The sequence below is a fragment of the Larus michahellis genome, chromosome 10, assembly GCF_964199755.1.
Source record: "Larus michahellis chromosome 10, bLarMic1.1, whole genome shotgun sequence".
Classification (NCBI taxonomy): Eukaryota; Metazoa; Chordata; class Aves; order Charadriiformes; family Laridae; genus Larus; species Larus michahellis.
Window position 1 is genome coordinate 5,983,384 of NC_133905.1, and position 26,585 is coordinate 6,009,968.

General features: G+C 45.2%; 1 protein-coding gene across 6 annotated transcripts; it reads left to right on the forward strand.

Annotated features, from left to right (window-relative positions):
* The first annotated feature begins 168 nt into the window (after positions 1 to 168).
* On the forward strand, positions 169 to 24,786 carry QRICH1 (glutamine rich 1). Of its 6 annotated transcripts, XM_074603233.1 has the most exons (12): positions 169 to 305; positions 1,296 to 1,356; positions 5,023 to 5,352; positions 13,883 to 14,896; positions 18,501 to 18,678; positions 19,303 to 19,457; positions 20,230 to 20,344; positions 21,663 to 21,771; positions 22,117 to 22,268; positions 22,972 to 23,062; positions 23,834 to 24,027; positions 24,319 to 24,550. In XM_074603233.1, the coding sequence occupies exons 3-11, from the start codon at positions 5,044 to 5,046 to the stop codon at positions 24,024 to 24,026; spliced, it is 2,316 nt and encodes a 771-aa protein (XP_074459334.1). In that variant the 5' UTR covers positions 169 to 305; positions 1,296 to 1,356; positions 5,023 to 5,043; the 3' UTR covers position 24,027; positions 24,319 to 24,550. The 6 variants fall into 6 exon arrangements, with proteins under 6 accessions (XP_074459334.1, XP_074459330.1, XP_074459335.1 ...); XM_074603229.1 differs by having other exon boundaries at positions 23,834 to 24,786; XM_074603234.1 differs by lacking the exon at positions 1,296 to 1,356 and having other exon boundaries at positions 189 to 305.
* The last annotated feature ends 1,799 nt before the right edge of the window (positions 24,787 to 26,585 follow it).

A 26,585-nucleotide genomic window follows, 5' to 3' on the forward strand; every position in this document is an offset into this window, starting at 1 on the left:
GTCTGGGCCCCGCGAAACCACAGGCCCACGCGTATGTCGTGTGTGTCGCCCCCCTGCAGAGGGCGCCCCCCGGCGGCCGCGCCCGCCCCCTCCCCGCCGGGGCGCGGCCCCTTTAAGGCGCGGGGCGGGGCCGGGCGCCGAGCTCTCGCGGGACTTGGGGGCCGAGCTCTCGCGAGGCCGGGCCCGCGCGCTGATTGGCTGCGGGGGGTTGAATGTAAGATGGCGCCCAGGGAGCTGTGAGGGGAAAAGACTCGGGGGCCGAGGCGGCGGCGGCGGCGCGAGGCGACGGCGGCAGCAGGACCGGGGTGAGGCGGGGGCCGGGGCGCGCCGCGGGGCCGCCGGGCCGGGGAGGAGGGACGGGGTGTGCGCGGGAGGCGGCGGCGGGGCCGGGCGGGGCCTGCCGTCGGGCGCAGGGGGGAGGCGGCGGCGGCGGTGGTTCCGGGGGCGGCGCGGGCCCGGCGGCGGGGGAGGGGGCGGCCCCGCCCGCGGGGGCGCGCGAGGCCTGCCGGTGCGCGCCCCCCACCCCCCCCTATATCCCCGCTTCCCCGCACCGGGCGCGTCCCCGCCCCCCCCCCCCCCCCCCCCCCCCCGCCACGGGTGGCGGCAGCGCGCGCCGGAAGGCGCGGCCTGGTCGCGGCCCTCGGCGGCCGCCGTCCCCGGCGGAGCCCCCAACATGGCTCCTGCCGCGGCGGGGGGGCGTCAGCGCCTCCCGCCGGCCCGGGCGCCCTGCCGGGGAACAAAGGCGGCGGGGAGCGGCCCGGGCAGCGGCCGGCGGGAGGAAGCCCCGCGTTCACCGCCGGAGCGGGCGGGCGATGATCTCAGGGGCTAAATATGGAGCTTCGCTTCGTCCCGGTGGGGTGGTGGGGCAGTCTGAGCCGTTCCCGGGCCTCCGGGCAGCGGCGGCTCTGTCGGGAGCACCTGCGGGAGGGGAGGGAGCGGGGGGGGGACCTCTGGATACGGTCACTGCTGCTGCCTTGTTCTAAGTTCTGTCTTCCAGTAACTCCGGTGTCACCGGCTGCGCCTGTCACCGCACGGTGCTCTGCACCCTGTGACAGATGTGCTCGCACACTCCTTCCCAGTAACGCAGGGATACAATGGTTAGGAATTGGGCATCTCACAATCCTTCAGTAAGAACCGCTAAGCTGCGTGGATGATCGCATCTTTCTTTCCCGATTTTGCTTTTGTTTTTGTGTTGTTTTTTTTTTCTTAATGGAATACATTTTAAAAATAAAATGGCTTTAATAAAGAAAGAGGAACTGGGGATGGAAAGGGCTTCTTTGTTCTGTCTTCTCCAGAACGTTACAAGTCTAAGAGCTCAGGACAAGAGCAGCAGAAATACATGCAACATGGTGACTGGTGAGTCCAGATTGTCCACATGCTGCAAGTTGTGTGTGTGTTTTCAGTAACCTCAGTCTAAGTTTTATGAACTAACCGTATGTGCTCATGATCTTCAAAGAGTTTCTTCAACCTATTTTCTGGGAAAAAATGCAGTCTTGATGAACAGGGAGGAATTACCTCCCTTTATTGCAAAAAGCTTATTGCCCGGATGCTCTTTTTTATTTTAAAATACAGTATTAAAAACATGCTGCCGAGATCTAGTGAGGATGGGTGTTTGCTGTTTCTAATGAGTGTCTATGGGATAAATGGAATGTGTAAATTAGTATGTCTTAATAACTAACGGTAGCAGTGGCAACTGCAGCGGCAAACTGTGTATGTTGCCCTACAAAAGCCCGTTGAACATACACTTGAGCCTTAAAGAGGTTTTCTGTCACAAATGCAGGTGGGTTTAGTTTTAATAAATAACATTTCTGGGAGTACAGCATTACTTTCTTGACTCTTCATCTAGACCTGGTACCTCTACTGCTGTAGAGGGTTTTTTAAAGTGCGTTTTTTATGAGTTCAATGCTTTTGTTAAATTACCCTAAAGCAGCCTTCAAACTGACAGGTTCAACTCTGGGAGAAACTTGGTTCAGGCCGCACTGTCACCTGAGGTGTCTTTAGCTCCTTTCTGATTGTCAGAGTTGCAGAGCTGTAGGGAAAGCCAAAGGAAGACCCTGCTGCTGTTCCGGAGCAGGAACAAATACCACATGTTGCAGAGGTTCTGGTCTGTGGTTGGGCCATCAAGTGCTGCAGTGGCTCAGATGAGGATTTCACTGGTTTAGAAGTCAGTGGCTCTCAGTGTAGTAACTTCAAGCAAATGTAAAGGAAGACTTTTGCATGCTAGAAGAGAGAGAAAAAGATTCCTTCAGACAGCTTGTGACAGAGGAATATTTGCTAGCAGGGGAAGGCTGGCGTAGTAGGCTCTTGATTTTGATGCTAAAAAGAACCAATTAAGATGAAGCAGCCTAGTAGGGCCAAGGACTTGTATCTAAGAAATTAATGCCGTGTTTATTCCGTTTGCTGGTGGTTGGAAGAGGTAGGTGATGATTTGGTGGTGGACCTCTCTTTGATCTTTGTGCCTACTGCTTATGCATCTGGGTTTCTGGTGGCTTCTGGTCTCTGCTGCACAGGAGCACGATGTACCTGTGAGCAGCTGTTGACAGAACAGTTGACGTTCCAAAAGTAAAAGCGAGGGCTAATGGATAGCTGCTGTTGAAAACAGTGCCCCTGCTGACCTCCCCACTGTCTCACTTAACAAGATTAACAGAAGGTGAATAACTATTCCCTGAGCTGTTCCAACGTAATAAGAACCAATGCAGGAGCAAGGAAGAAGGCAGAACCTTTGCTGAGAGGTGAGTCCGTCCTATTCAGCAGCAGCTAACTGTCAAAGAGCAAATAATCTCAAAGAGCACGCGTTGTGTTCATGTCTGGCATGATGTCAAGCATAGCATCCTTGAGGCTTATTCCTCAGAAGAGTCTTCCCTCTCAAAGCTGTGTCCACTAGCACACCTCAAAGCGGACATGCAAAATGACTGTGCTCTTCTGAAAGCCTCGCTGTAGTACTGAAGTCAAATATTTGCGAGATCCAAGTAGAAAATCAGGACAAGTTAATGGCTCAGAATCTGTTTTCCAGCTTCCAGGTATGTAATGGAGCATCTTATGATTAGATGGAAGATGCATTTGAGTGTGCCTGGTGTAGCTCCTGGGTCAATGAGGATGCGCTAACAAGGTTGTCCTCCATTGGTTCCAGCTTGGATGTACGGTCACCTGGGAAAGGGTTGACAATGCATCCTGTGGAGGTGTAGAGTATCAGTACTGCCACCCCTTCGGTGGGGAAAGGCGAGGGTTGAGCTTGCAGGGGTACTTAGTTTGTGCTTGTGTGGCTTCTGCAGGAAACCTCACTCAGCAGCTAAGTGAATAGTCCTATGGTTCTATCATGCAAAGCTGGCTTTAAAATGTGTCAGATCAGAATCTCTGAAAGGCAGGAGAATTATGTTTCTCTCCAGCTCTGAGTTCTATGGGACCTTCTGTATGCTGATTTTTACAGAGTAGTTGTGTTTACTAAGTGAACACCATTAGCTGCTGCTTTTCACTAAGCATTGATGCGTGGTTTAGGAATATTTTCTATAGTAATCTCATACAGCAGCAAATGTTGCTTAATAACTCCAGAAACTGTAGATACAGCACAGGTTGCCTCATGTGTATTCCCCTTACCTTTGATATTCATTCTTTCTCTTGTGAGCCTGTCCAATGCCCTAGCCATGAACCTCCTCCGTGTAAACAAAAACTTCTGTGTGTTTAGACTGCTGTCATGTAACAGTAAAGAGTTGTTAGAATTTGCTCTAGCTCCCACTGATTTTGGTGGGAATTGGAGTTGGACTTGTGGAATATGCTTGGGTGCTGCTGAGGGACTAGAACTAGCTCCTGTTTTCGCACAGGCTGTTGCAGTCTTATGTTCAACCACTTACTTTTGTCTTGGTTCCACTTCATTAAATCACAGTAAAATGATAAACGTGGTTCTACTTTTTGTACCTGCTCTCTTCAGAACTGCAGTCATAATGTACATATACTGATGTTGGTCCCTTATTCTGCCTTTCTGCAGCTTGATGTAGTGGTACTGAATTGTCACTTCTAGTCCTAATCTTGTGCTGTTTCACATCTTTTTCACGACCATCTCAGTATCTAGTAGCGTTGTAGCTCAAATCTATTTATACTTTATGAAGACTAATTAGTGCCTTAGAAACAACCAGTATACTCGCTGCAGAACAATTTGTGGGTTTAAACAAGATAAGTCAATAAGAGAAGAATGCTGTCAGAGTATACCCTAGAGCTGTCTAATGTTCTCAGGTGGAGTAATCTTTTTTGTTGGTTTGTTTTTTTTTCCCTTGCTCTCACTTCCTCCCTGATCATCTGATTTCTTTTTCTCTCATCTTCATACATGGAATGTTTCATGTTAACCTCTTCCTATATTAAAAGGATATCAGTAACTGATGCTGCTGTTGCCTTTGTAATTTCCAGAGCTCTGCTTCTCCATGTGTATAGTGCCCTGTTTGGGGAATCTCTTGATTCCAGCACTCTCCTTTTGCTTGCTATGCTCAAATCAATAAGGCTGTCCTAGTCCTAATAGCGGTGGGCTGAATGCTGCATCTGATCCTCTTCCGTTGTGCTTCCCATTAGCTGCCTAGAATAGAACTGCATGGCCTGATAAAACATATTGCTCGGTTCTCCCACCTCTGTGGCTGCAAAGCAGGGCCACAGATATTGATTTCTAAGCTTCTCTCACTAATACTGCATGCTGCAAACAAATGAAATGTGTGACTTGATTTCATCTGTTACGGGACTCGCCTGGTCTGGGTGAAGTACAATACTACAAGACTTTACATGGCAGTGAGCTCTTTGAATAGTACCACAGTTACACCTGGTTATTGTTCAGACTTCCCTGAGCTGCTAAGGGTTAATCTCAGAAATGTGTAGTAGCACAAGATGCCTCGTAAAACCAAAGCATCTGTCTCGGGCATCTGGCTGTGCATGTTTGCTAGTTTTCATATGGTACTCGATCTGAGAAATTAGTTACTGGAATTGGGAATATCCTGGCACCAAAGGAGAGCTGTAGTTAAGACTTTAACTTTCTCTTTCCTTAAGGAACCCTAAGGACCTTGCAATATGAATAATTCTCTGGAGAACACCATTTCCTTTGAAGAATACATCCGTGTGAAGGCACGATCGATCCCCCAGCACAGGATGAAGGAGTTTCTGGACTCCCTTGCTTCCAAGGGGCCGGAAGCTCTGCAGGAGTTTCAGCAGACAGCCACCACCACCATGGTGTATCAGCAGGGTGGCAACTGCATTTACACAGACAGCACAGAGGTGGCTGGGTCTTTGCTTGAACTTGCTTGTCCTGTGACAACCAGTGTCCAGCAGCAAACTCAGCCAGAGCAGCAGATACAGGTTCAGCAACCCCAGCAAGTCCAGGTAAGCGTCTTAAATCATCTCTAAATGTATATATGAATTGCTAACCCACGGAGTGGTGTTCAGAGCCAGCTACTGTCTAACCTGAAACCACAGGCAAGCACTTAAGAAGCAGGGCCAATTAACTTTATATAGAACAGCACTATTTCCCTTTCATTTAAGGAATTTGGTAGTAAATTTCTCTCTTGACTGTGCCTTCATTGAGCCCTGCTGTAGGAGGAGTAGCATACATAGCAATGTAGTGCTGTAACCTATTGGAGAAATGGTTGACAGTTCTGGCATGTGCACAGCTCCCGGACGCCTTGCACTCTTGTGTGAAGCTGCTATAAATACCACCCCCCTCTGCTGGTCTTGCTTTATCTGTTTGTTCAGGGTAGCCTTCAGGGTTTGGTTTTTTTTTTTAATGAAATCAATTCTCTTCAAATGATTTTGCTTGAGCATTCCAAAAGTTGTAGTTCTTGAACTGGCTTTGAAGTCAGGGGAAATGCACGGGAGTCAATTTATGATATAAACCAGGGGAAGGTACCTTTCAGGAAAGGAACTCTAAAAGATACATTTATGTCAAGGTACATTATCCCTTTGCACAGTGGAAGGAGTCTTCTCTTTTTTTTTTTTTTTAATAGGTATTACAGTAACTTTTATTAAGTATTAAATGAGCAAATCCAGCACCAGAGGGGGAAAAACCCCCCAAACATATAACTTAGGATAACTGCTTTGGTCCTCAAACACATTTTGTGATTTGAAGAGTTTATAGATGGCAGGGCATTTGCTAAGTTTTTCTTATGATATGTCTCCAAACAGCTGAACTCTGTCTATAGCTGTAATTCTGATACACTTCGGATAAGAATCTTTCTGCCTTCTGTAGCATGAATGTAAAGTTGTGAGCTCCCTTATTTTGCAACAAATGAGGGTATGGAGACACAAGTGACTGGAGATAAGGTAGCATGAACTTGCTGCAGTGCAGTAGACTTGTGCTAACAGCTCACTTGCATGCTTTTATCCTACAGCAAAAACAAACTTGCCTCTTTCACTGGGAAACGCGTCTCCAGTTACTCTCTCTATTGAGTAAATGAATGCTTAACTGGTACTTCTGTAACCTGTTGCCCTACAGTAACTTGTGTCAGAAAGGCTTTGGAAGAATAAAAGCCTCTAGTCTCAGAGACATGACTTGGATCTCCGCGTGAGTCTATTAAAACTGATTAAGGGTGCTTTTGGTTCTGCCAGCTAATTCATTTTTTTGGGAGATGCTTGATTTTTCAGTAGAAGAACTAGGGGGGTCAGCTTTTTTGGGTGCTTCAGCCTTGGAGATATGGAAGGCCCCCCAAACCAATTCTAGAAGTCAGAAGGAATCTCTTCTTCCCCCCCACTCCCCTTTCTATTTTTTCCTGCTGCTGCCTCCTTTCAGAACTAGTCAAAGTCCAGGCTTGACCCTTGCAAGTCTTCTAGTAACAGAGATAGAGAGGGAGGTCATATATCATATGCTCCAGAGAAAAATAATCTCCTGACCTTCTTGAAAATAACCATAGAGTTGCTGCCAGAGACCTGTTCCTGTTTTTAAACTGAATGGTCTGCACCCTGAATGTGAAAAATATCTGATGAAAGTCAAGATTTCAGCAGCTTTCCTAAAGAATGTTGTCTGCTCTCTTCCCCCTTGTTTTTGATGTGACTCTACTTTGAAATATCTGGTTTCACATCTTTCAGTACAGATCATAATTACTGTTTGTGCTGCCTACCCTGCTGCTCACTTTAGGATGTTACAAACCCCTGGAACACCTAGGTGTCACATGTGGTAGTAGATACAGCTGCAGCTCTTGTGCATTAGCAGTGCAACTGGATTCATGTGTATTTGAATTATCTCAAAGGTTTTTTTGCAAGGAATAGGGCGGAGAGGAATGTCTTTATCCCTTTGCAAGAGTTTTTCTGCCTTTCAAGATTTCTTATCAACGCACGATTTATGTTAAACCCGTGATTTAGCGTTCACCTGTCTCAACACTGTCACTGTGGCAGCCGTAGCAGAGCATGGTGCCTGAACAAAGCTGGATTTTGTTGTGACTCTGGGGTTGACAGTGTTCTGCTAGAGCAGTGCACCCGATCCAGCTGGCTTGCTTTGCTAAAATACTGCTTGTGTTCTATTATGAGAAATTTTGGTCATCCACTGAAGCCTCTTAGCTTTTGATCAAACTTATGTCATCCCAGTACTTGACTTGATAATCTGTTTAGTTCTTGCTAATCCAATTGCAAATCAGTGGAAGACCCTTTGAATGGCTACACTTATGTCTGGCAGTATGACAATGGTGCTGAAGGTGACTAATAATATGACCAGTCAGATGACCTCATGGTTGCAAGTGCTGATGACAACCTTATGATCATAAAGATAGACAGACGGTGCTCAGGTTTCATCCTAGGTTTTTACTTGCTGTGAACAACCAAAGACAGTGCGTGACTGCTTGCTGCTTTTATTTATCCTAGCAAAATAAATTTCCTGTTTGAAGAAGTTGCCACCTTAGGGGTTTCTTGCCTAAAAGATTTAACAACCTATTGCCAAATGTTTATTTTAAAGGCTGAGTGGATGCAACTGTTGAGTTATGTACTAGTCAGTGCTACAGTACAAGTGTCTTGGAGCTCCTTCCATGCTCAGTATCACAGCGATGGCATGAACGATCTTAAGGAAGAGTTGAGTATATCCAGTTGTCGTACCCTGTGCTGCATCAGGGAGCATCTGGAAGGGGCTGTGTTTTCTCCAGTCAAGTTTTATTGGCCCTGTGTTTGGTGAAACTGTTGCTAGCTGGTCTGGTGCATTAAGGCCATTGAATTGATAATGCCAGCGAGAAGAGGTGTTAGCGCTGGCTTGCTTACTGAATATGCTATTTCTGCAGAGGTCAGCGCACCTCTTGAGCCTTTTCCTCTTCCGCAAGATGATTTAACTGAAATAATATCAGAGGACAGAAAGTATCTTTGCTTAGGATACATAAAGTGCATGTGGGGAAGATCCTCAGTTTCAACTTTTTATTAAGACAGAGTCTGATGGCTAGGTGGCAAGAGCTTTTTGGACAGAGCTTGAGGGGAGGGTGCTACAGGTGAGCAATATCCCAGAGCTGTATAGGGAATGGTTAAATGCCTGTGTAAATGCCTTTCAGTTAAGGCTTGTGCCTTTCTAATTGCTCAGTTCTGTGTATGTTTACTGTTCAGCATTTTCAGTCTTCTTCCAGTCTATTCTGTGACTTCAGACTGTTATACGAAGCTGGGCATTATTAATGACACAAGGTGGGGAAAGATGCCTTTAAGTAGCTCAGAAGAAAATCTTATCTCTGGCTCTGCATAAAATGCATCTTTCCTTCACTTCTGATGGATGCAGCTTCCCCCTGCCTCAGTCTTGGTTCTGAAGTTTAGCCTGAAGGTAGGGCTCCTATTCATTTACCTTTAAGAAGCATCCAAATAAGATCTTAGCGTAGCAGCTAGTATTAATTGTGATTTGCTAGGGCTGAGTGCACCACTTCAAAGAATGGCTATAGTCAAGAGTCGTGTTTTCAAGGTAGCAGCTTCTTGTGTATGGAAGTTCCTCTTTGAGACGTAAGCTGTTTTGTTTTCCCTGGTCCACATGTTTTAACCGTCTTAGGCCTAAATCCTGCCCCAGAGTACAGCTTGACAATGTAATCTTGGTACTGTAACTGTTCAAACACACACAAGGCCTAATTTGGCCCATGGAATTCTGTCTCTGATGTTGATGAATGAGCAGAGGAAAAACCTGCAGTGAGAATCTGTCTGGCAGTTGTTCTGAAAAGCTGACTTGTACACTCCCCGTAGACCTTGTTTACTTAGATAGATAGCAAAGGACTTCCTGTAAAGTAGTTGAATAACAAGTTCCAACATTTCCTGCTACTTCAGCGATCAGTCTTTTCACCTGCTCTGTATACTTCAGGTCTGTTTTGTACTTGTGTGTATGCTTTCTGGCGTAACATTAGAAGGAACTCTTTATTACAGTGTTAGTTTTTAATGCTGGAGTAGCTTTAGCTTAGGATGATTATTGCGAGGAGTGTATTTTAAGCCTTCTTCCCTTAAATTGGGGTAAAAAATAATTAGGAGATTGCTCTTCTCCTGCGCTCACTAACTTTTTGACCAAGTGCTTGACTTCTTTTGGCTTGCTCAGGTGTGGAAGTTTGAGGTGCACGTACATTACTTCTAGGGGGGATTTGGAGCATACTTTCCACAGCAGGTTTGCCACTGTCATTTTGTCATTTGAGATTCCCTTCAGATGAAACTAAGCTGTAAGATGCAATCTTGTTGGTTTTAGGTGTTTGTCTAGCTTGGCTAGTGGGCAAGACTAGGCCTAAGTTTGAAATGGTCTTCTGAAACTTTTGGTGTGGATGTGTTAGTAGGTCTTCAGTCCTGCTTTGAAGGTCTGCTCTTGGTGTATCCTACTACTTGCTAGTGTAAACACAGTGTCTGAAACCAAGATGTGTTTGTGAAAAGAGGCATTTGAGAGCCTGTCAGGTGCTCTAGGGCAAGCTAGGTATCAGAAAATCCATGCAGGCAAGAGTTGGTATGTGTGCACATTTGGAGTTATGTTTTAGGAAATAGTAGAAAATCCAGTCAGTCGACAGATGAGATTTTATTTGCTTGGGAATTCTTTCCACTTAATTGTTTCAGAACTGCAGTTCTGCAGTCTGATTTCTCATTGGACAGAGAATCTACACAGGGCAGCCGCGTTATGAGTGCTACATGAAAGTTTGTTGGAGTTTGTCAGCCATGAGGAAAAAAAACTTCTGGAAACGAGGCTTCAGCTGTTCTCATGCTTGTGGAGTTACTTATTTTCTCTTTTTGTGTGCTCAGAATATATTTTTGAGCTTATTGTGACAGAAGATTTCTTTTAGGGGAATCTTAAAAATTGAATTCTGCCCTCCTGTTATGATACAGGGCTGACTTGCAATGCTTTTGATTCTCCAGTCAGCTAGTACTTGGTCCAACTTCTCGCTATTTTATGGTAAAAAGGCATTTCTTTGTGTGATGGTAGCCTGCTGGGAAGTGATTCTTTTCATGCTGTTAGATCCAAACTTCTGGCAATAAACGGTTTTTCAGTACTGGTAAGTTGGCATGTTCCTCTCTTGCACCAGTATAACCCAGGAATTCCCAGCATAACATGTTCTCGCTTTAATCTTCAGCATAAGGTGAAGACTTTAAGTCTTCCCTGTTGGTCTTGGCCTGTGAATTTAAAGCATTCCTCTTTGTGCAGAGTCCTTTAAAAAGACAGCCTCTGATGATGTTTAGTGTAATTCTTTGTCCTTTTTTTTTTTTCTCAGATAGCAAGTTAGACAATGAGGTCAATGTAGGAAGCTCTGGTCTCAGACTGGGTTGGAGTCGGTAAATCTGGAATGAATGCTTGTAGCACTCCTGGGTACAACCTACTTGAAAATAGGGAGGGATCTACTGCAAAATACGGTTGTTAAAAATGGATGTGTAATTCACGAGGGATGCATAATGTGTGGTAGCTAGAGCTCCAGTATTCTTTTAAATAGGAGCAGTCTCCAGTCAGAAGCGTGATGTCTGCAGTTTGCAGCATGGAGAACTTTTAGTGGTTCTGCAGTCTGACTACTTCATCTTGTTCGGGTCTGGACTCATTTTTTTTATTTTTTTTTTTTTTGGGGTGTTAACAACACCACTGTGTGAACTCTAAAGCAGTAGCAAGACATGCTAGTTGTATAGGGGGTAGGATTTAGTCCGGGGGGAGTATTGTAGGGCCTCAGGTCATGATTGTTCATCTGCTGAAAGTGATGGAAGTTGCCCGTGACTTTGAGACACAGTAGGCTCTAAAATGGTTAATGGTTCGAAGCTGTGCGGGGAGGTTTAGACTGGACATTAGGAAGCATTTATTTAACAACAAATACCCAAGCTTCCTAGAGAGGTGGTTGATGCCCCAAGCCGGTCAGTGTTTAAGAGGCATTTGGAGAATGCGCTTAATAATACGCTTTAGCTTATGGTCAGCCCTGAAGTGGTCAGACTGTTGAACTAGATGATCATTGTAGGTCCCTTCCAACTGAAATAGTCTATAAAAGCGGGAGGAAGAAAATGCTGTCTTGTCAGGTCTGTTCTTAGACCATGCCTTTTTTGCTGACAGTACCTCTTGCTTAAACCTATTCCATTACCTGCTAGAAAAAAAAGAAAAAATATAGTCTTGTGTATGTTACAGCAGTAACACAAACTGTAATGTAAAATTTTGTATTGATAGAAGGTGGGGGTACTTTTAGGGTGTTCTTGGTCAACATGTGCAGATTCTGAAAACACAGTGCAGAAGTACAGGATAAATGACACGTTTACTTCTTTCTGTGACATGATTTTGAGTCCCAGCAGGTAAAGCAAATGTTTCTTGTGTGAAACTGAAAATATAATAGTGCAATAATGTATTTTAGTTTGCCCAGTCTTGGACCTTTGCCTTACAAATAGTCTTTTGAACAAGGACTTAAATCAATACTAAGGGCTAAATTAGTGGTTTTTAAAGTTGGGTATTTGGGAGAATATTTGCATTAGAGGTGTAATTGAAACTGGCTTTCTTAAACTGAATTCTTAACTGGGATCTGTGCTTGGGCCAAGGCCATACTCATGCTGTAGGACAGTATGATAAGAGTATCAAACAGAACTAAAGAAGTGTCCAATAGGTGACTTAATATTTTTTCAATTAACTGCCTGATCAAATCACTCATTGATGCAGCTTTTTAAACTGTCATGGTGACACAAGGTCATATGTTTCTTGTTACCGTGCAGGAAATTATTATAGAAGGTCCACGTCATCTGGATTACAGTACACTGCATATAGCTCCTAGCAGGAATCTGTAAAATTCCCTATTCTTCCTGGAAATAGAATTAGTTCTTAACAGGAGGTGGCTTATAAAACTGGTCTGCAAGCAGTGCATTTTGCTACCCCACTTTTTTCCTTAGCAACTCTTAACTGACTGCAAATGAATCCTTAACGTTTTTAAAGACTTCTTAAAGGTGATGTTGGGAAGTGAGATTTCGTGCATCTGCGCAATGCAGACCTACCTGGTAGTTCTTTTTGGTATTGTCTGTCTGTCGAGCGTGGCATCTCTGTGCAAATGCTACATTAGCTTGACTGACTCAAGAAAGTGCGGTAGAAAAGGGTGAGAGAACATAATGAGTAGGAAATCGTAGTTTTGCAGCTGAATAAATCTGCGTTGGCTCCAAACTTCATATGGACCTCGTAGGTGCCACTAACAAAGCTCTATATCTCTCCATTGGATTTGAAAGGAAAGGTTGAGGAATTAATTCCCTCCCTTAAGGTATAGTGTTAAGGACGCCTGGAGGAGCAGATGATCATGGGAACCTGGGATATCACTTCTAGGACAAGGCAAATGCAACAAAGTGGCTGCGTAAATGTGCGGGACAAAGTGGTGAAGTGTCTGGATGAGGAGTGCAGACCTCACTTGGTGCCCTGGGAGCGAAGATGCCAGCTGGGTTGGGTTCGAGGTCTGGAACATGAAGTTGCTGAGACCTGAACTTTGTGTTGGGGGCTACCTCTGATTCCTAGCTTTAAGTCTGCTCCTGGACTGCTGCTAGATAGTGTGACAGGCCTTGGTCAAACGAGCGTTGATGTGAGAGGGTGTGATTTATTTCTTATTTTTTTCCTTAAAATAAAAGGAACTGTGTTTGAATCCAAGTCTTAACATATTTTGTCCATGTTATTCAGTATTGTGTAAGCACATGAGCTAGAAAATAAAACTGAAAAATTTGGACAATAAATGGAATAAGTAAATAAAGAAAAAAGAATTAAAAGGTTTTAGTTATCACTGCCAAAGAAATACTTCTGAAGTTTAAAAAAACAAATGCTGCAGTGTTGCCCCTCAGCACATGACAAAGATTCAGGTTGAACTGGCAACTTTCTGTGTTGACACCTGCTTGTGTAGTGTTACTGTTAGCGGTTGGTTTCAAAATAATATTTCTGTTCTTTATGTGGAAAGAGCCAAGTGCTGGTTTCAACTTACCCATATTTCTTACTGCCTGTCACTGGCAGATGATCCTGCAGCCATTTGGGGGACTGGGGTTGAAAGCAGTAAAACAATCTTTAGAGCACAGTAAGAATGAGGAAAGCTCCTGCATTTTGTAGCAAGATGTTATCAGAATTGTACTGTGTGTGACCTTAAAGTCTTGCTATTGCAAGGCCTATGCAGATAGCTCTGAAGACCCTTTTGGCTTCCAAGGATGCAGTCTGTTGGCTTGAGCCCACAGAGCTTTGGGGATGGAGATGCAGCTCACGTGATGTTCTGTCTGTGCTGAGAAGTGTAGTCATGTGCAATGCTAAGCAAATACATCATCTACGGTATTGGTCTTGTCAACCAGGCACTTCTAGGGTAACTTGGTTTCATTTTCCTGAGATCTTTACTAATGGATTAGTATATGGAATCATAAAACTGAGCAAAAAGACCTGGAGCGTACACCTCCAGTGATGGATCATCTCTGTTGGTGGTCCCCCTGTTGAATCGCTGACACTTGCTGACCATTAACTGCTGAATTGGTGTCATTGCAGGTCCAGGTCCAGCAATCACCGCAGCAGGTCTCTGCCCAACAGCTCTCTCCGCAGCTCACTGTTCATCAGGCTTTGGAGCAACCAATACAGGTCCAAGTGCAGATCCAAGGCCAGGCGCAGCAGCAGGCATCCCAGACAATACAGAGTCAATCTCTTCAGAGCCCCAGCCCATCTCAGCTGCAGGCAGCTCAGATCCAAGTGCAGCATGTGCAGACTGCCCAGCAGATCCAAGCTGCGGAGATACAGGAGGAACACATACAACACCAGCAGATCCAGGCCCAGCTTGTGGCAGGACAGGCCATTACTGGTGGTCAGCAGATACAGATCCAAACAGTTGGGGCACTGTCACCTCCACCTTCTCAACAAGGCTCTCCACGAGAGGGAGAGCGGCGGATCAGCACTGCTAGTGTCCTTCAGCCGGTGAAGAAACGTAAAGTGGATATGCCTATTACTGTATCGTATGCTATTTCAGGGCAGCCAGTTGCCACAGTGCTGGCCATTCCTCAGGGCCAGCAGCAAAGTTATGTCTCTTTAAGGCCAGACTTGTTAACAGTGGACAGTGCCCACCTGTACAGTGCCACTGGGACCATTACTAGCCCCACTGGAGAGACTTGGACCATCCCCGTTTACTCTGCTCAGCCACGTGGTGACCTTCAGCAGCAGAACATAACCCACATCGCCATCCCTCAGGAGGCCTACAATGCCGTCCATGTCAGTGGCTCGCCAACGACACTGGCTACCGTGAAGCTGGAAGATGACAAGGATAAGATGGTGGGAAGTACTTCGGTAGTGAAGAACTCTCACGAGGAAGTGGTGCAGACTCTTGCTAATTCGCTCTTTCCGGCGCAGTTTATGAATGGCAACATCCACATTCCAGTGGCAGTGCAGGCTGTGGCAGGGACGTACCAGAATACAGCACAGACGGTGCACATATGGGACCCGCAGCAGCAACAGCAGCAGCCCACACCCCAGGAGCAGGGGCAGCAGCAGCAGCAGCTACAAGTCACTTGCTCAGTAAGTTAAAACTGCGTCTCAGTCTGTGATTAACAACTTGCAAATGTTGAGGAGGAGGAGGATTTCAGCAGACAGCTGGTATCTAGGAAGCAGAGATGTGTCTGTCCCAGTAGCCTGGGTGTGAGGTAGGGCATTTGACTCCTGATAGGTGTAGCGCTGCAATGTGTTGATGTTGGTACGTAATTAAAAGATTCAAAACTTTCCAAAAGAAAGTGCAGTCTTCATCTTCGTAATATAAATTAATAGATACGTGCTCATTGCTAGCTTCTTCATGGCAGGTATTCCAAGGTCTGCAGCCTTCTCCTGAGCTGTTCCAGGACTTGCAGTGGACAGGCAGGGATGATTGCAGCAAAGTAAGGTGCACAAATATAGTAGTAACCTGGTTATCAGTTACTTTTTGTTATGCAGCAGATCCAGAGCCCAGGGAAAGTGTCGAAATCTGTCTAGCTGTGAGCAAACTTCATGGATCAGGTTACCTCTCTAACGCCAGGTCCTGCTTCTGGTAAATGCCTAGTGCAAGAGCACAGTAACGAGCAGTGGCAAGTAGGCACCTCTTCATAGTGCTTGGCAAATGTGGCAGCCAAATTTGTTGCTGTGGTTTTGGTTTTTTTTTTTAAAGGCTTTTGCTAACTTTAAGCCATAGATTATTTTGAATTGGGTTTTAAAACTTAAGTAACTAGGGCTACTAACGGCCTATCTTATATGTGCAAATGGATGTAATTTATCTTTTATTACCAGAAAATGAAAAGTGATTGATCTGTCAGAGCCTGTTTTTGCTCAATGGAATGAGGGCAAAAATATCCAAGTCTGCTAGCATAAATGTTGTTATAAATTCTTTCCAGTTTATAAATAACACTGTTGGCTTTATAAAGGCATATGTGCCCTCTACTTCATCAGTAAGCACTGAGACAAGGAGGATTACTTTCATGTAGTCATGTCTGATTGTTTCTGAGTTTGAGTGTGGGCTATAGCCCACCGAGGTCTTCACTGAAAAGGGTTCCCTGCATCTCTAAATAACTTGCAGGTGATGGATGCCCTCTTTTATAAAGCTGTGCTTTAAGCTACAGCTTATGGGTCTTTGTAATGCATGAGGTTTTGTTTGGTTGTGTTTTGGTTTTTTTGTTTCTTCATGTTCAAAGAGCATTCTGTAGCTCATATTCTCCCTGTAATGGTACTTAAGAGATCACATCATCGCTTTCAGCTGCTTGAACAAACTAAGTTGATAAAACTTTTTGCCTTTCTGCTAAACAGGATTTTTAGATTTATTCAAGGGTCTTTTAAGAGCATGAGCCACATTCTTGGGATCCTTTCCAAGGTATTAGCCTCATAATTTCTTTAATGGTTAATTGTAAATCTTCTACTAACAGCACAGTGGTCTGCAATTCTTGGGTATCAGAGAGTTTTCTGATGCAAATTCTCTGGAGTACAGCGTATTGCATAAGCCCCTAAATACAGAGGCCGGTCCAGGAGGGCTGTTTTACCTCAAGGACGGGTTGCATTCTTTCTTTAAGAGGGCAATAAAGCTACTGTAGGTGAACATCAGACTCTTGGGGGTTGTCCCTCTCACAACTGTGAGACTGAGAAGGATTTTGCCTGCTTGTCCTCTGGCATCGTGCTGCTGTGGGACCCGGACAAGTTGCAGCTATTTTGCTCTGTTTGTGAAAAATGTAAGTCAGTTAAGAAGCAACTGCCAGTTCAGTGAATTTAACTCCAGCCTGTGTGCCTGCCTTCACACCGGACAAGGTGTCTGCGAGGTCAGGGCGGAAGATTGCACCTTAGGTTGGGCTGATGGAGGTGTCTGGCTCTGGAAAGCTCTCTGCTTTCTGGAGAGTAACAGGGCAGTGCTCCGGAGGAGAGCAGAGGCTCAATCCCAGCTCCTACAGAGACAAGGTGTCAGCTCACCCTTGGACTCCTGTCCTCTTCGAGGCAGAGGCTTGCTTGACAACTTAAACTTTGTCGCCATCTGACTTGATAAAAACTGGCCCCTTTCAGTCGTGGTCTCCCTCTGTAGCTGTGGAAAATGCAGGGGCTGATAAGCAAAGAGTTATTAAGAGATGATGCAAAAAAAAAAAGAAAAAAAAAAAAAAAACCAAAACCAACCAGAGGCAGTCAGAAAGATCCAGTCTGAGGCTCTTGCAGGCTTTGCCTCTTCAGCTGTATTTTTTGTTACACTAAGTAAGGTACGGGTATTACTAAAGTCTCTATGCCATTTTTATTACAGTCTCTAGCACTGTCGGAGCAACTTCCACTGATGGTTGGCACTTGGCAGTATCAAAGGAAAAGTTCCTTCATTATAACAAAGCCTTGCTTTTTGGGCTGACTCTTGAGAAGGAGGAAGCAAAACTGTTTGGATGTAACAGTTGCTATCTTCTGTAACATTCAGGGTGCCAGTGAGAATTTGATTAAGGGCTGTAAAGCTTCAAGTTAATCTCCTTAATTGAGGTAGCCATGAGACTTTATGTGGCATGGGATTGAGAAGCTGTAGTGAAGAATGCAGAGTGAGTGCAGCTGGAGGGCTCACTGCTCTTTCTGTATAGGTGCCATCAGTTGCTGGTAAAATAAGTTTCAGTTTGAGGTATTAATTCTTGGTGACTTAACGTCCTGCTGCGAAGTAAATTTCCAAAGGGTCTGGAGGCCCTTTAGGTCTATAGTAGGTCATACAGTAGCTCTTCACAGAATAGTAGCTAGTCTTCGTTAGCAGTATTTGGTAGTTTGAGAGCATTGTATTGCAGCTGAATTAATGTTTTGATGCTTGTGTTCTAGTCGGTTAATACTCTTGCAAATGAATTAATCTTACCAGTTGTTGACGATAAGAACAGAGCATTCTGTCTGCCTAGGGCGTACTGAATAACGAAGAGAGCCTGCCCTCGATGGGCAAGGGTGGGGAGGGATGCTGCTAGCGTACAATACGTGATCATGCCCAGAACCTTGCTCAGGACAGTCGATGTTTGGAGCAGCAGCAGTTAGTAAAGCTGATGGCACCTTGCAGTTCTTCCCTGCTAGGGGCTGGTGGTCTCTCTAGCTGCTGTGTGTCAAGGCTGTGTCTGCAGGGGGCCTTGGGCCCCTTCCTCTTCTTGTGAGATGATGGACCCTGGCGGTGTTTCAGAGTGACAAGTTAGCTGAAGCCAAGAAAAATGCATTGGAGCAAAGAGGGCTTCAGGATCAATAGTGATCTATTTCAGTGTTCGTGGGGAGACCAGAAGTCTGTTGTTGAGAGGAGTTTAGCCCTATGAAGATCCTTGCCTTTGAATGTGCTGGCTAGCATCTTAACGGTATTGCAGCAAGAATGGCTTTTGGCTGTTAGGTCTCCTGTGATGGTCTGTAGGACTTCTAAATGCATCATACGGCAAGTCGTGTGGATTTGCTAAAGGTGTTACTGATATACCCGTTCAAACTAAAAGTGTTCTTGGAGAGACATACTCTTTCGTGAGCAGCAATTCAGGTTAGACAGCAAAAGTTGTGTTCCTTGGGTTAATATCTTGTTAGAGAGGAGTGTTGGAAAAGACTGATATCCTGGGGCTAGAGGTGTTGCGGCATTACTTGTTTTCTGTCGAGCTGTTGCACATCGAAGTGTATATGTAAAATGAAATGTTTTCTTTCATAGGCTCAAACTGTTCAGGTTGCTGAAGTTGAACCACAGCCACAACCACAGACTTCACCTGAACTTCTACTTCCAAACTCTCTGAAGCCAGAAGAAGGACTTGAAGTGTGGAAAAGCTGGGCACAGACCAAGAATGCTGAGCTGGAAAAAGAAGCCCAAAATAGGCTAGCACCTATTGGAAGTATGTGTCATGACAACGTGGCCTTTCTTTCCTTTCAAGTAGGATTAGAAGTGACTAAAGTGTTAGCTGTTTACCGCTCTGGAAAACACCTTTCTTTAATGAGAGATTGTTTTTAAATTTAAACTTTGATTTACTCTGCAGTACTAATTGTTGCATATTCCCACTGACATAGGACATGTTCCAAGGGAGGTATTAGCTCTGTGCTGAGCCAACTTGAGCCACCAAGGCTGGTGGCAGTAGGAAAGGGCACTATATGGCTGTGGTGCATGGACAAACAAAATGGCTGTGGATGCCAGCCAAGCTGGTAGAGCAGTCACAGAGCTGATGTTTTCTTTTGCTGCAGGCCAGCTTTTCATTTTGGACATGGTAAAAGAAGGCAATAGTTATGCAGTTGGCAGGGCAGAGAGTCTTCCTGTCGGATTCTTGCCGGTTTATCTTTTAGTAGATCTGACAGCCTAAGATCTTGATTTATTTCAGCTTTATTTATTGTACTGGGAGAATGAGGTAGTACTAGGCCTGCTAGATAGAAAGGTAAAGCTGGAGATGTGGGAAATCGTTCCTGAAAGATTGGGATATAGTATGGCTTTATGGCTTAAATAATATGGCTTTGTTTTGTTTTTCCAGGGCGTCAGCTGCTGAGGTTCCAGGAAGATCTCATCTCTTCAGCTGTGGCTGAGCTGAATTATGGTCTATGCTTAATGACACGAGAAGCTCGAAATGGTGATGGGGAACCCTATGATCCAGATGTGCTCTACTATATCTTCCTGTGCATTCAGAAGGTAGGGGGAGGACAGCGATATGTGCAGCAGAGCTGTGCATGTTGACAGCATGTGTAGGGAGGATTCTCTGTTACAAAAGTGCAGACTGTGGCTTCTTTTATGAAGCTGCCCAACAATTTCATAAGAAAAAAGTCTCTTTGCTTTAAAAAAATAATAAACCGGACGAAATGTCATTAGGGCACAGCAATGCTTTCACCTACTGAGTTAAGTTTTTGAAGAACTGTTAATAAATGAGTTCAGTATCATAATAAATCCTTTTAGTTTTTTTGGTGGGGGGAGGAGGATTGAATGATGTTTGAGGAAGTTGTCAGTGTCAAAACTTGATCTAGTTGAAGCTTTAACAGGCAAGAACTTAGCTTTGTGTCGTGTGGGAAGTCTGAGCTGGTAATATTAGTATGCTTTCTGGAAGAGCTGAGGAACAGAACTAAACTCTGATAGGAGAATTGAGCATCTCTCTCCTTAACGTGAAATAGCGTCCAAAGGATGGTCATGTGAAATAACTTACAGTGAACGCACCTGAAATAAAAGGTGAAATCCAACCAGCTTTCCTTTCTAAGATGGTCTTAAGCATTCCCATGATAGTAACTGAGATTACATACTCTGTACTGGCCTTGGTGCAAGGGTCCTCACTCTTCTTGCTAGAATGTATTAGTCCTCAGTGCTATGCTGTAAAATGCTTGACTAACCAGGTACGTAGTCTCTTAGGATAAGGTCTGGTCTGAGGAATATACTTGTTACCGCTGTACTGGACTGTGTTGTGACTCTCTTACAGTATCTCTTTGAAAATGGCCGAGTAGATGACATCTTCTCAGATCTCTATTATATTCGGTTCACCGAATGGCTGCATGAAGTTCTCAAGGACGTACAGCCCCGTGTTTCCCCTCTTGGTAAGAACTTCTATTTAAGAACTCTAAAACTTCCCATAGTTTGGAATGTTTGAACAACAACATAAGTGTAGTCTGAATAGAAACCCTTTCAAAGTACTTAATGTCATTAGGAGAGCTCATTCTGGTCAGGGAGAGAAATGTTGCGTCTGCAGGGAATGCTGGGGCTACTGCACGTGTCAGGCTGTAGCCCTGACTGTCGTTGAGGTTTATTAGTCTATCACCCATCAGAAGGCAGGTTGTTGGGACTTTGTAGTGTCACAAGATTGGCTTACTTGGAAGCCAGCTGATCCTTGATGTGAATCAAGCTTCCTCATCTGAAGTACTAATACACCTTGCCTTTAATAGGTATTATTACTTTGGGAGATAATATGACACTGTCATGTTGCCATATAGCCAGATGGATATGGTCTGCAGGACCAACTAGGTGCAAAAGAAAGAAACAATGCGTGATTAGAGCCTCAAATGCTGCAATCAAATGCAGCTCTTCTCAGCCCTGTGTTTAGATGATGGGAACAGGAGTCGGGGAAGCACTTCCAGAAGAGACAGATTTTGACAGAGTTGTGTATGAGAACTAGATTAAGAATTGCATTTTCAGAGCGCGGAAACCTGGTTTCTCATTACTTCATTACCTTTGATCTGGTTAAACGTCAGTGAAGAAGCTATTCCTTGTGTTCAGAAAAGTAGCTGATGTTACAGGCTAGATGGCTAAGTAGCACCCTGAGTTTTGGAATCCTTTTGTTTTCACTCTGGCTGTTTGATCTGTGCTTTGTCATTCCACAAGCCCCGGAGTTCATACTGCTGTCTGTTTTTCTGTTTATCTGTGTATTTGGAGTATAGTATTTCTCTTCTACACAAAGAAAAAAATCTGAGAATCAAAGGATTACTCATGTGTCCAAATACATCACTTGGCACTGTGTGCTGACTAAAGCTGCGCACAGGGCCAAGAGCTGATTTGTTACACTGGCCTGCCTGCTCTCACATATTATTGGATTAGGAGCATCTGCATTGGAGTCGAGCCATTAATTAAAAGCTGTTTAAGTGCATATTTATTTCTCTCTGGGCTGGGATGTATAGGCGTATTGCAGAAGCATACTTTCCGCAACTAGAGGTTGTTGACGTATGTATTCGAGTGTTTCCTAACTGTACCTGCTATTTACAAAGCTTCCTGCACAGTAGTGAACCCTGACATCAGTGAGGATCTCCTCCTCCTCCTTCCCTTAAGATTTATATGTTCTCCAATACTTACAGAGTATAAAGTGCTGCCTGTGCTCCTGCTGTGACTGTCTCCTGGCATGATGCTGACTTCTGATTATTGCAGGTTATGTCCTCTCCAGTCATGTAACAGAAGAGATGCTGTGGGAGTGTAAGCAGCTAGGAGCTCACTCCCCTTCCACCTTGCTCACTACACTGATGTTTTTTAATACAAAGTAAGTACTTAGGTCTTTGCGAATCTTGGGAAATAAAAGAACTTCAAATGCCTTGACGGGGTTGGTAGGAAACTGCCGCACTGGATTAGCGTGAAGTCGTGAATTCAAATGGTTGCACACAGAGCCCTGTTGCAGCCCCGTCAGGCAAAGAAGATGCAGTACAACAAGGAAATGAGCTAGCAGAGGGGAAACTGAACTTGCGGCTGTTGCATGCTTTGCTGCTGGAACAGCCTTTAACTTGGTTTGAGTGTCACCTGGCTCATGATGAGTAAAGATAACTACCTCGCTGTTGTGACTGTATCCTTTACTTGCCTCAATGTCCTGTGTTCTCTTCTCGCTGCTCAGATACTTCCTGTTGAAAACCGTAGACCAGCACATGAAGCTGGCCTTCTCCAAGGTGTTGAGGCAGACCAAGAAGAACCCTTCTAATCCCAAGGATAAAAGCACGAGTATCCGCTATCTGAAGCCTCTTGGCATACACCAGACAGGACAGAAAGGTAGTGTCTGGAAGTTTTCTTTGGGGAATACTTACTTACTGGGCTTGAAGGAAGTGGATGAACCTGGAGATGTCTGCAGGTAGGGCCACAAGAACCCAAGGCTCTGACAATTAATTACCTTCAGCCTAGCAGCATGGGTTTTCTGTGTGTTCTGTGTGAGAGAGCATAGCACCTTCTAATAATAATCCTGGAGACATACCTGAGGCGTATAGGACTCATCAAGAGCTAATGATCATTTTATCGTTACTCTTGGTTTTTTATGGGCAAAGGGGCTTTTGGGTGTGAGTGCTTATGAACAAAGGGAGAAACTTCTTTGGGAGGGCTTCTCTTATCGTGACTCATGTGAACCCATATAGAATCCATATGTAAGTACAATCTGTCCTCTTAAAAGCACAGACTGGGGATTTAGCTGAGGCATTACAGTCTTAGTAGTGAGATTTTTCTCATTTTGGGCACAGGTAGAGGAGAAATGGAATGAAGGATATAGATGGGTTGTGATCTTCAGTAGCCTTGGGAGAAAGCAGGCTCTCTATATAATGCTTTGGGCCTTTATAACCAGGTGCCTCTGCCCTGGAACAGCCATATGTCTCTTGCCAGCTTTTGCATGGTGACAAGGTGCTTCAGAGCTCCGGGGCTGTATGGCACTGCTTGGTTTACTGTACTTATACAGTGTCTGACAGACTTGGGGGGGGCTGGTTTGTAGTTACAGATGACATGTATGCAGAGCAGACTGAGAATCCAGAGAACCCCCTGAGGTGTCCGATAAAGCTGTATGACTTCTACCTCTTCAAATGGTGAGAGCTTTTGTTCGTCTGTGTAGTTGCTGGTCTTCTGCGACTGTTAAGCTGCATCTTGTGGCTGGCCTAGTTTTCAGGGCTGTGTTTTATTGCTGGCACAGTTTCTACTTAATGGGGAGGGGTGTTGATGTGAGAGGGTGCGGTTTACTCTGATGGCACAGAAGTTGAACTTCCGTGGTGTTTAAGAGACACAAATCCTGATTTGTGAACTGGCTGCTCTTAATCTCATACTCGCTCTGGAGGTATGCTGCGTTGGCATGAACTCGCAGTTCTGCCTGTGACTTTGTGAGCATCTGGAAGCATCCACTACTTGAGGTGAAATTAGGGTCCTATTCAAATCAGCTTCTGAACAAAAATGAGGACTTGGTATGGAGATCGGAGGGAGCGTCAAAGGACTCGCCTCTAAATCATGATGATTCTGATAACTCATGTAAACATTCCTCTGCATAGATGGGTCTGCAGTTAGCCTGGATGTGAAAATACCCCATCCTTCCTTCATTCCAAAAGACCCCTAAATCCAGGTGTGTGTTATACGTACTGGTGTGAAATACAGACTTTTTTCTTGTAGTCGTTACCATGGCTTTTTAACCTTGGCATGGCCTAAAAACTTTGGGACCGCTGTTGCCCCAAGATGTAACACCGTACCTTCATGTCTCATCAGCCAGATGTTCACTGTCAGGATTTGTGAAGTCTGGGGTAAGGACAGTGGCGGTCTCTCCCTTCCAGGATATTCTGTTAGTCTGGTTATTTCTGATCTTCCTCACGCAGCCCCCAGAGTGTGAAAGGCCGGAATGACACGTTTTACTTGACACCGGAGCCAGTGGTGGCCCCCAACAGCCCTATCTGGTATTCCATCCAGCCGATCAGCAGAGAGCAGATGGAGCAGATGCTCACCCGGATCCTGGTGATACGAGAGATTCAGGAAGCTCTTGCCGTGGCTGATGCCAGCACCATGCACTAAGGCATCCTTCTTGGCTCAGAAGGGGTGGGGTGGGGTGACGGGGGAGGGACAAGCAAAGATAAATTGTACAGACTTTTACACTAAAGGAGATGCCTAAGTTTTTGGTTTTTTATTGGTGTAGTTATGAAGCCCTTTTAGGCTTCTTCTCTTTAAAAGAATCTAAAGGAAAACCTACCCATTGTGTATCCTACCCAACACACCAAACTGTTGGACCCATTGGAGGCTGCATATCCCCTGCGAGCTGGGAGCTGTGGAAAGCTGCTGGTTGACTCTGGTTTTTTTTATGATGTAGAAAACATGAACTACAGGATTGGCCTGGATGGCTGGGGCCTCTGTCTCCTTGGAGCACGTGCAGCCTAGAGGGCACAGAATGATGGATGGACCTGCTCGGCCAGTGGAGGAGAGGCAGGCATCTTCTTTTCTTGTGCTTGGACGTTAATTTGCTGTTATCTTGGAAGGAAGAGGAGAGAGTGAACTGCAATTGTGATTTATACAAAAAAAAAAACAAAAAAACAAAACAAAAACAAACAACGATTTCTATTCAGACCTTTAAGTGACATTTTTAGATGTTAAAAGTACAAACTTTACCACACTCTTCTTTTTTTGGCCTAACATTGAGGCCTTAAACCTTGAGGCTCCTGTGCCTGATGGAATTCTTGTAACATACACTTGTGTATCATATAAAGATACCACCCTGTTTCTCTTATGTATTCTTACTCTAGTTGTTTATTAAGAATGACGAGCACGTCTTTTCAACATGCCATTGAACAATGTGTCTTTATTTGGGGAAGAGTGAGCTGTGAGGGTGGGGGGGGTCATTATACAAAGATCAGTATGCAAACTGGTTGTTTCCATCCCTGTTTGTGCTTTCCAGCTCCATTCTGCTGGGCTTCTTTCACCCCTACAGATTAGAAAGGTAGAAGGGGATTAACTTCTGTCAAAGGACCTGAATGTCTGCTTGCTGATGGAAGCTCAGTGTCAGGCTAGGAACATGGGATCTGTGAGACCAGGTCAGCCTGTCAGTCTGTCCTAATGTTCTGTGACCAGCCTGCGAGGCTTCACCCCTAGGCAAATCCCCCCCTCTCCCTACCTTTACAAATGCATCACACCAACGGCATGATGGAGGGGTGTTGGAGGGAAAAGGCCTTGCAGGAGCAGCACATGGCTTACTCCTGCCATTTAACAGCCTTTTCACAGTTTTTAACACAGCTGTGTAGCTTCTGGCATCATTCATGATCATAAACCCCAGCCCTGTAGCCTTGCCTTGCTGCATCTTAAATGGTTGCTGTATTTTATATCACTAACAAGTCAGCTCTTCTGAAGCCAGCAGGTAGCCAACCGTGCTTGAAATGGGAGATCGCTCTAGCCAGGCTTGTTATTTGTGCCACCAGCTTCTTGGATGCGGAGAGATGACTCTGCTTCTTGAACCTGTCTTCCCTGCTTCTCCATCTCATGTCCCTTCCCTGTTCCAAAACATGTAGATATATATTTAAATATATATTACAGTAAAAAAACCCTTAAACTTGTGTACAGGCAAGCAATTTTTCTGAAGCTTCTGTTGACCAGCACCTGTCTGTATTGAGAAGGAAGGTCTGCCCTCTCTGTCAGTTGTGCACAGTGTAAATCTGCACAGAGGATGAGAGTAGCCGTAATGTTCCCTGCCTTTGCGCTCTTAATCAGTGTTGGGGTGTGTGGGCTTAGAGAGACTTCAAGCCTCTGATGCTTTGTATTGACATTGGTGTTGATGAGAAAGCAGAGATGTTGGAGTTGGTTGTCAGCATGAGCAGTTTGTTCCCTGTATAGGACTCCATGCTCAAATAAGTGCAGAGAGGTGAAGTAGCAACGCGCTGTTGTTTACCAATACCTGTACTCTAAAGTAGACTCTTAGCTCAGTGTCTCCCCTCGGAGTTATGCCAGGGGAAAACAGCCTGGGGTTGGTGCCAGATCCCAGTGGGTAGGATGGGAAGATGGTGCCCGGGTGGTGCGTAGTGCTGGCAACACATACCCTCAGCTCCGTTCAGCCTTTGGGGGCCAGCAGTCGCCCCCTGGTAGGGTGGCTGTCAGGATCGCTAACACTGCTTCAGCTGCCAGAAGCCTGTAATCCCTTCGCCATATCTTAGTGACTGGAATGTCCATCTCTGGCCCTAATTTAAGTATTTAAGGACATGGTTAAGGGCAAGCTCTGGCTGTTTCAAGCAGCCGGGTGTGCTTGTTGCTCAGGATGCCCAAGAGGCCTGCACAGGGTGGATTTCCCATTCTTTTGGGCAGTTTCTCTTGTTTTCTGAACAGTGTTGCGAAGATGTGAGAGAAACTGCAGAAACCTTGCTCGAGTCCCAGCGCGTGCTCTGCAGCAGTGCATGGGAAGCTTGCTCCAGCACGCCTGCACCTCAGCGTCAGCCTGCTGCTTTGTCCATCTCCATCAGAAATGCACTAGGTGTTAAAGTCACCTGCCAGATACCCGGTGTACAAGATGCTTCATTAGGTGGCCTTGCGAGTCACCTCTTATTCCAGCTTCCGGGAATTTTTAGTGTAACTTGACAGAACATTAGGGCAGTTCCA

Excerpts from the sequence above, each read along its gene's own strand:
- QRICH1 (XM_074603229.1), top strand. The coding sequence starts at position 5,044 with ATGAATAATTCTCTGGAGAACACCATTTCCTTTGAAGAATACATCCGT. Across the intron at positions 20,345-21,662 it reads GCCCCGTGTTTCCCCTCTTG|GTTATGTCCTCTCCAGTCAT; the intron begins GTAAGAACTTCT and ends TGATTATTGCAG. Across the intron at positions 22,269-22,971 it reads ACACCAGACAGGACAGAAAG|TTACAGATGACATGTATGCA; the intron begins GTAGTGTCTGGA and ends GCTGGTTTGTAG.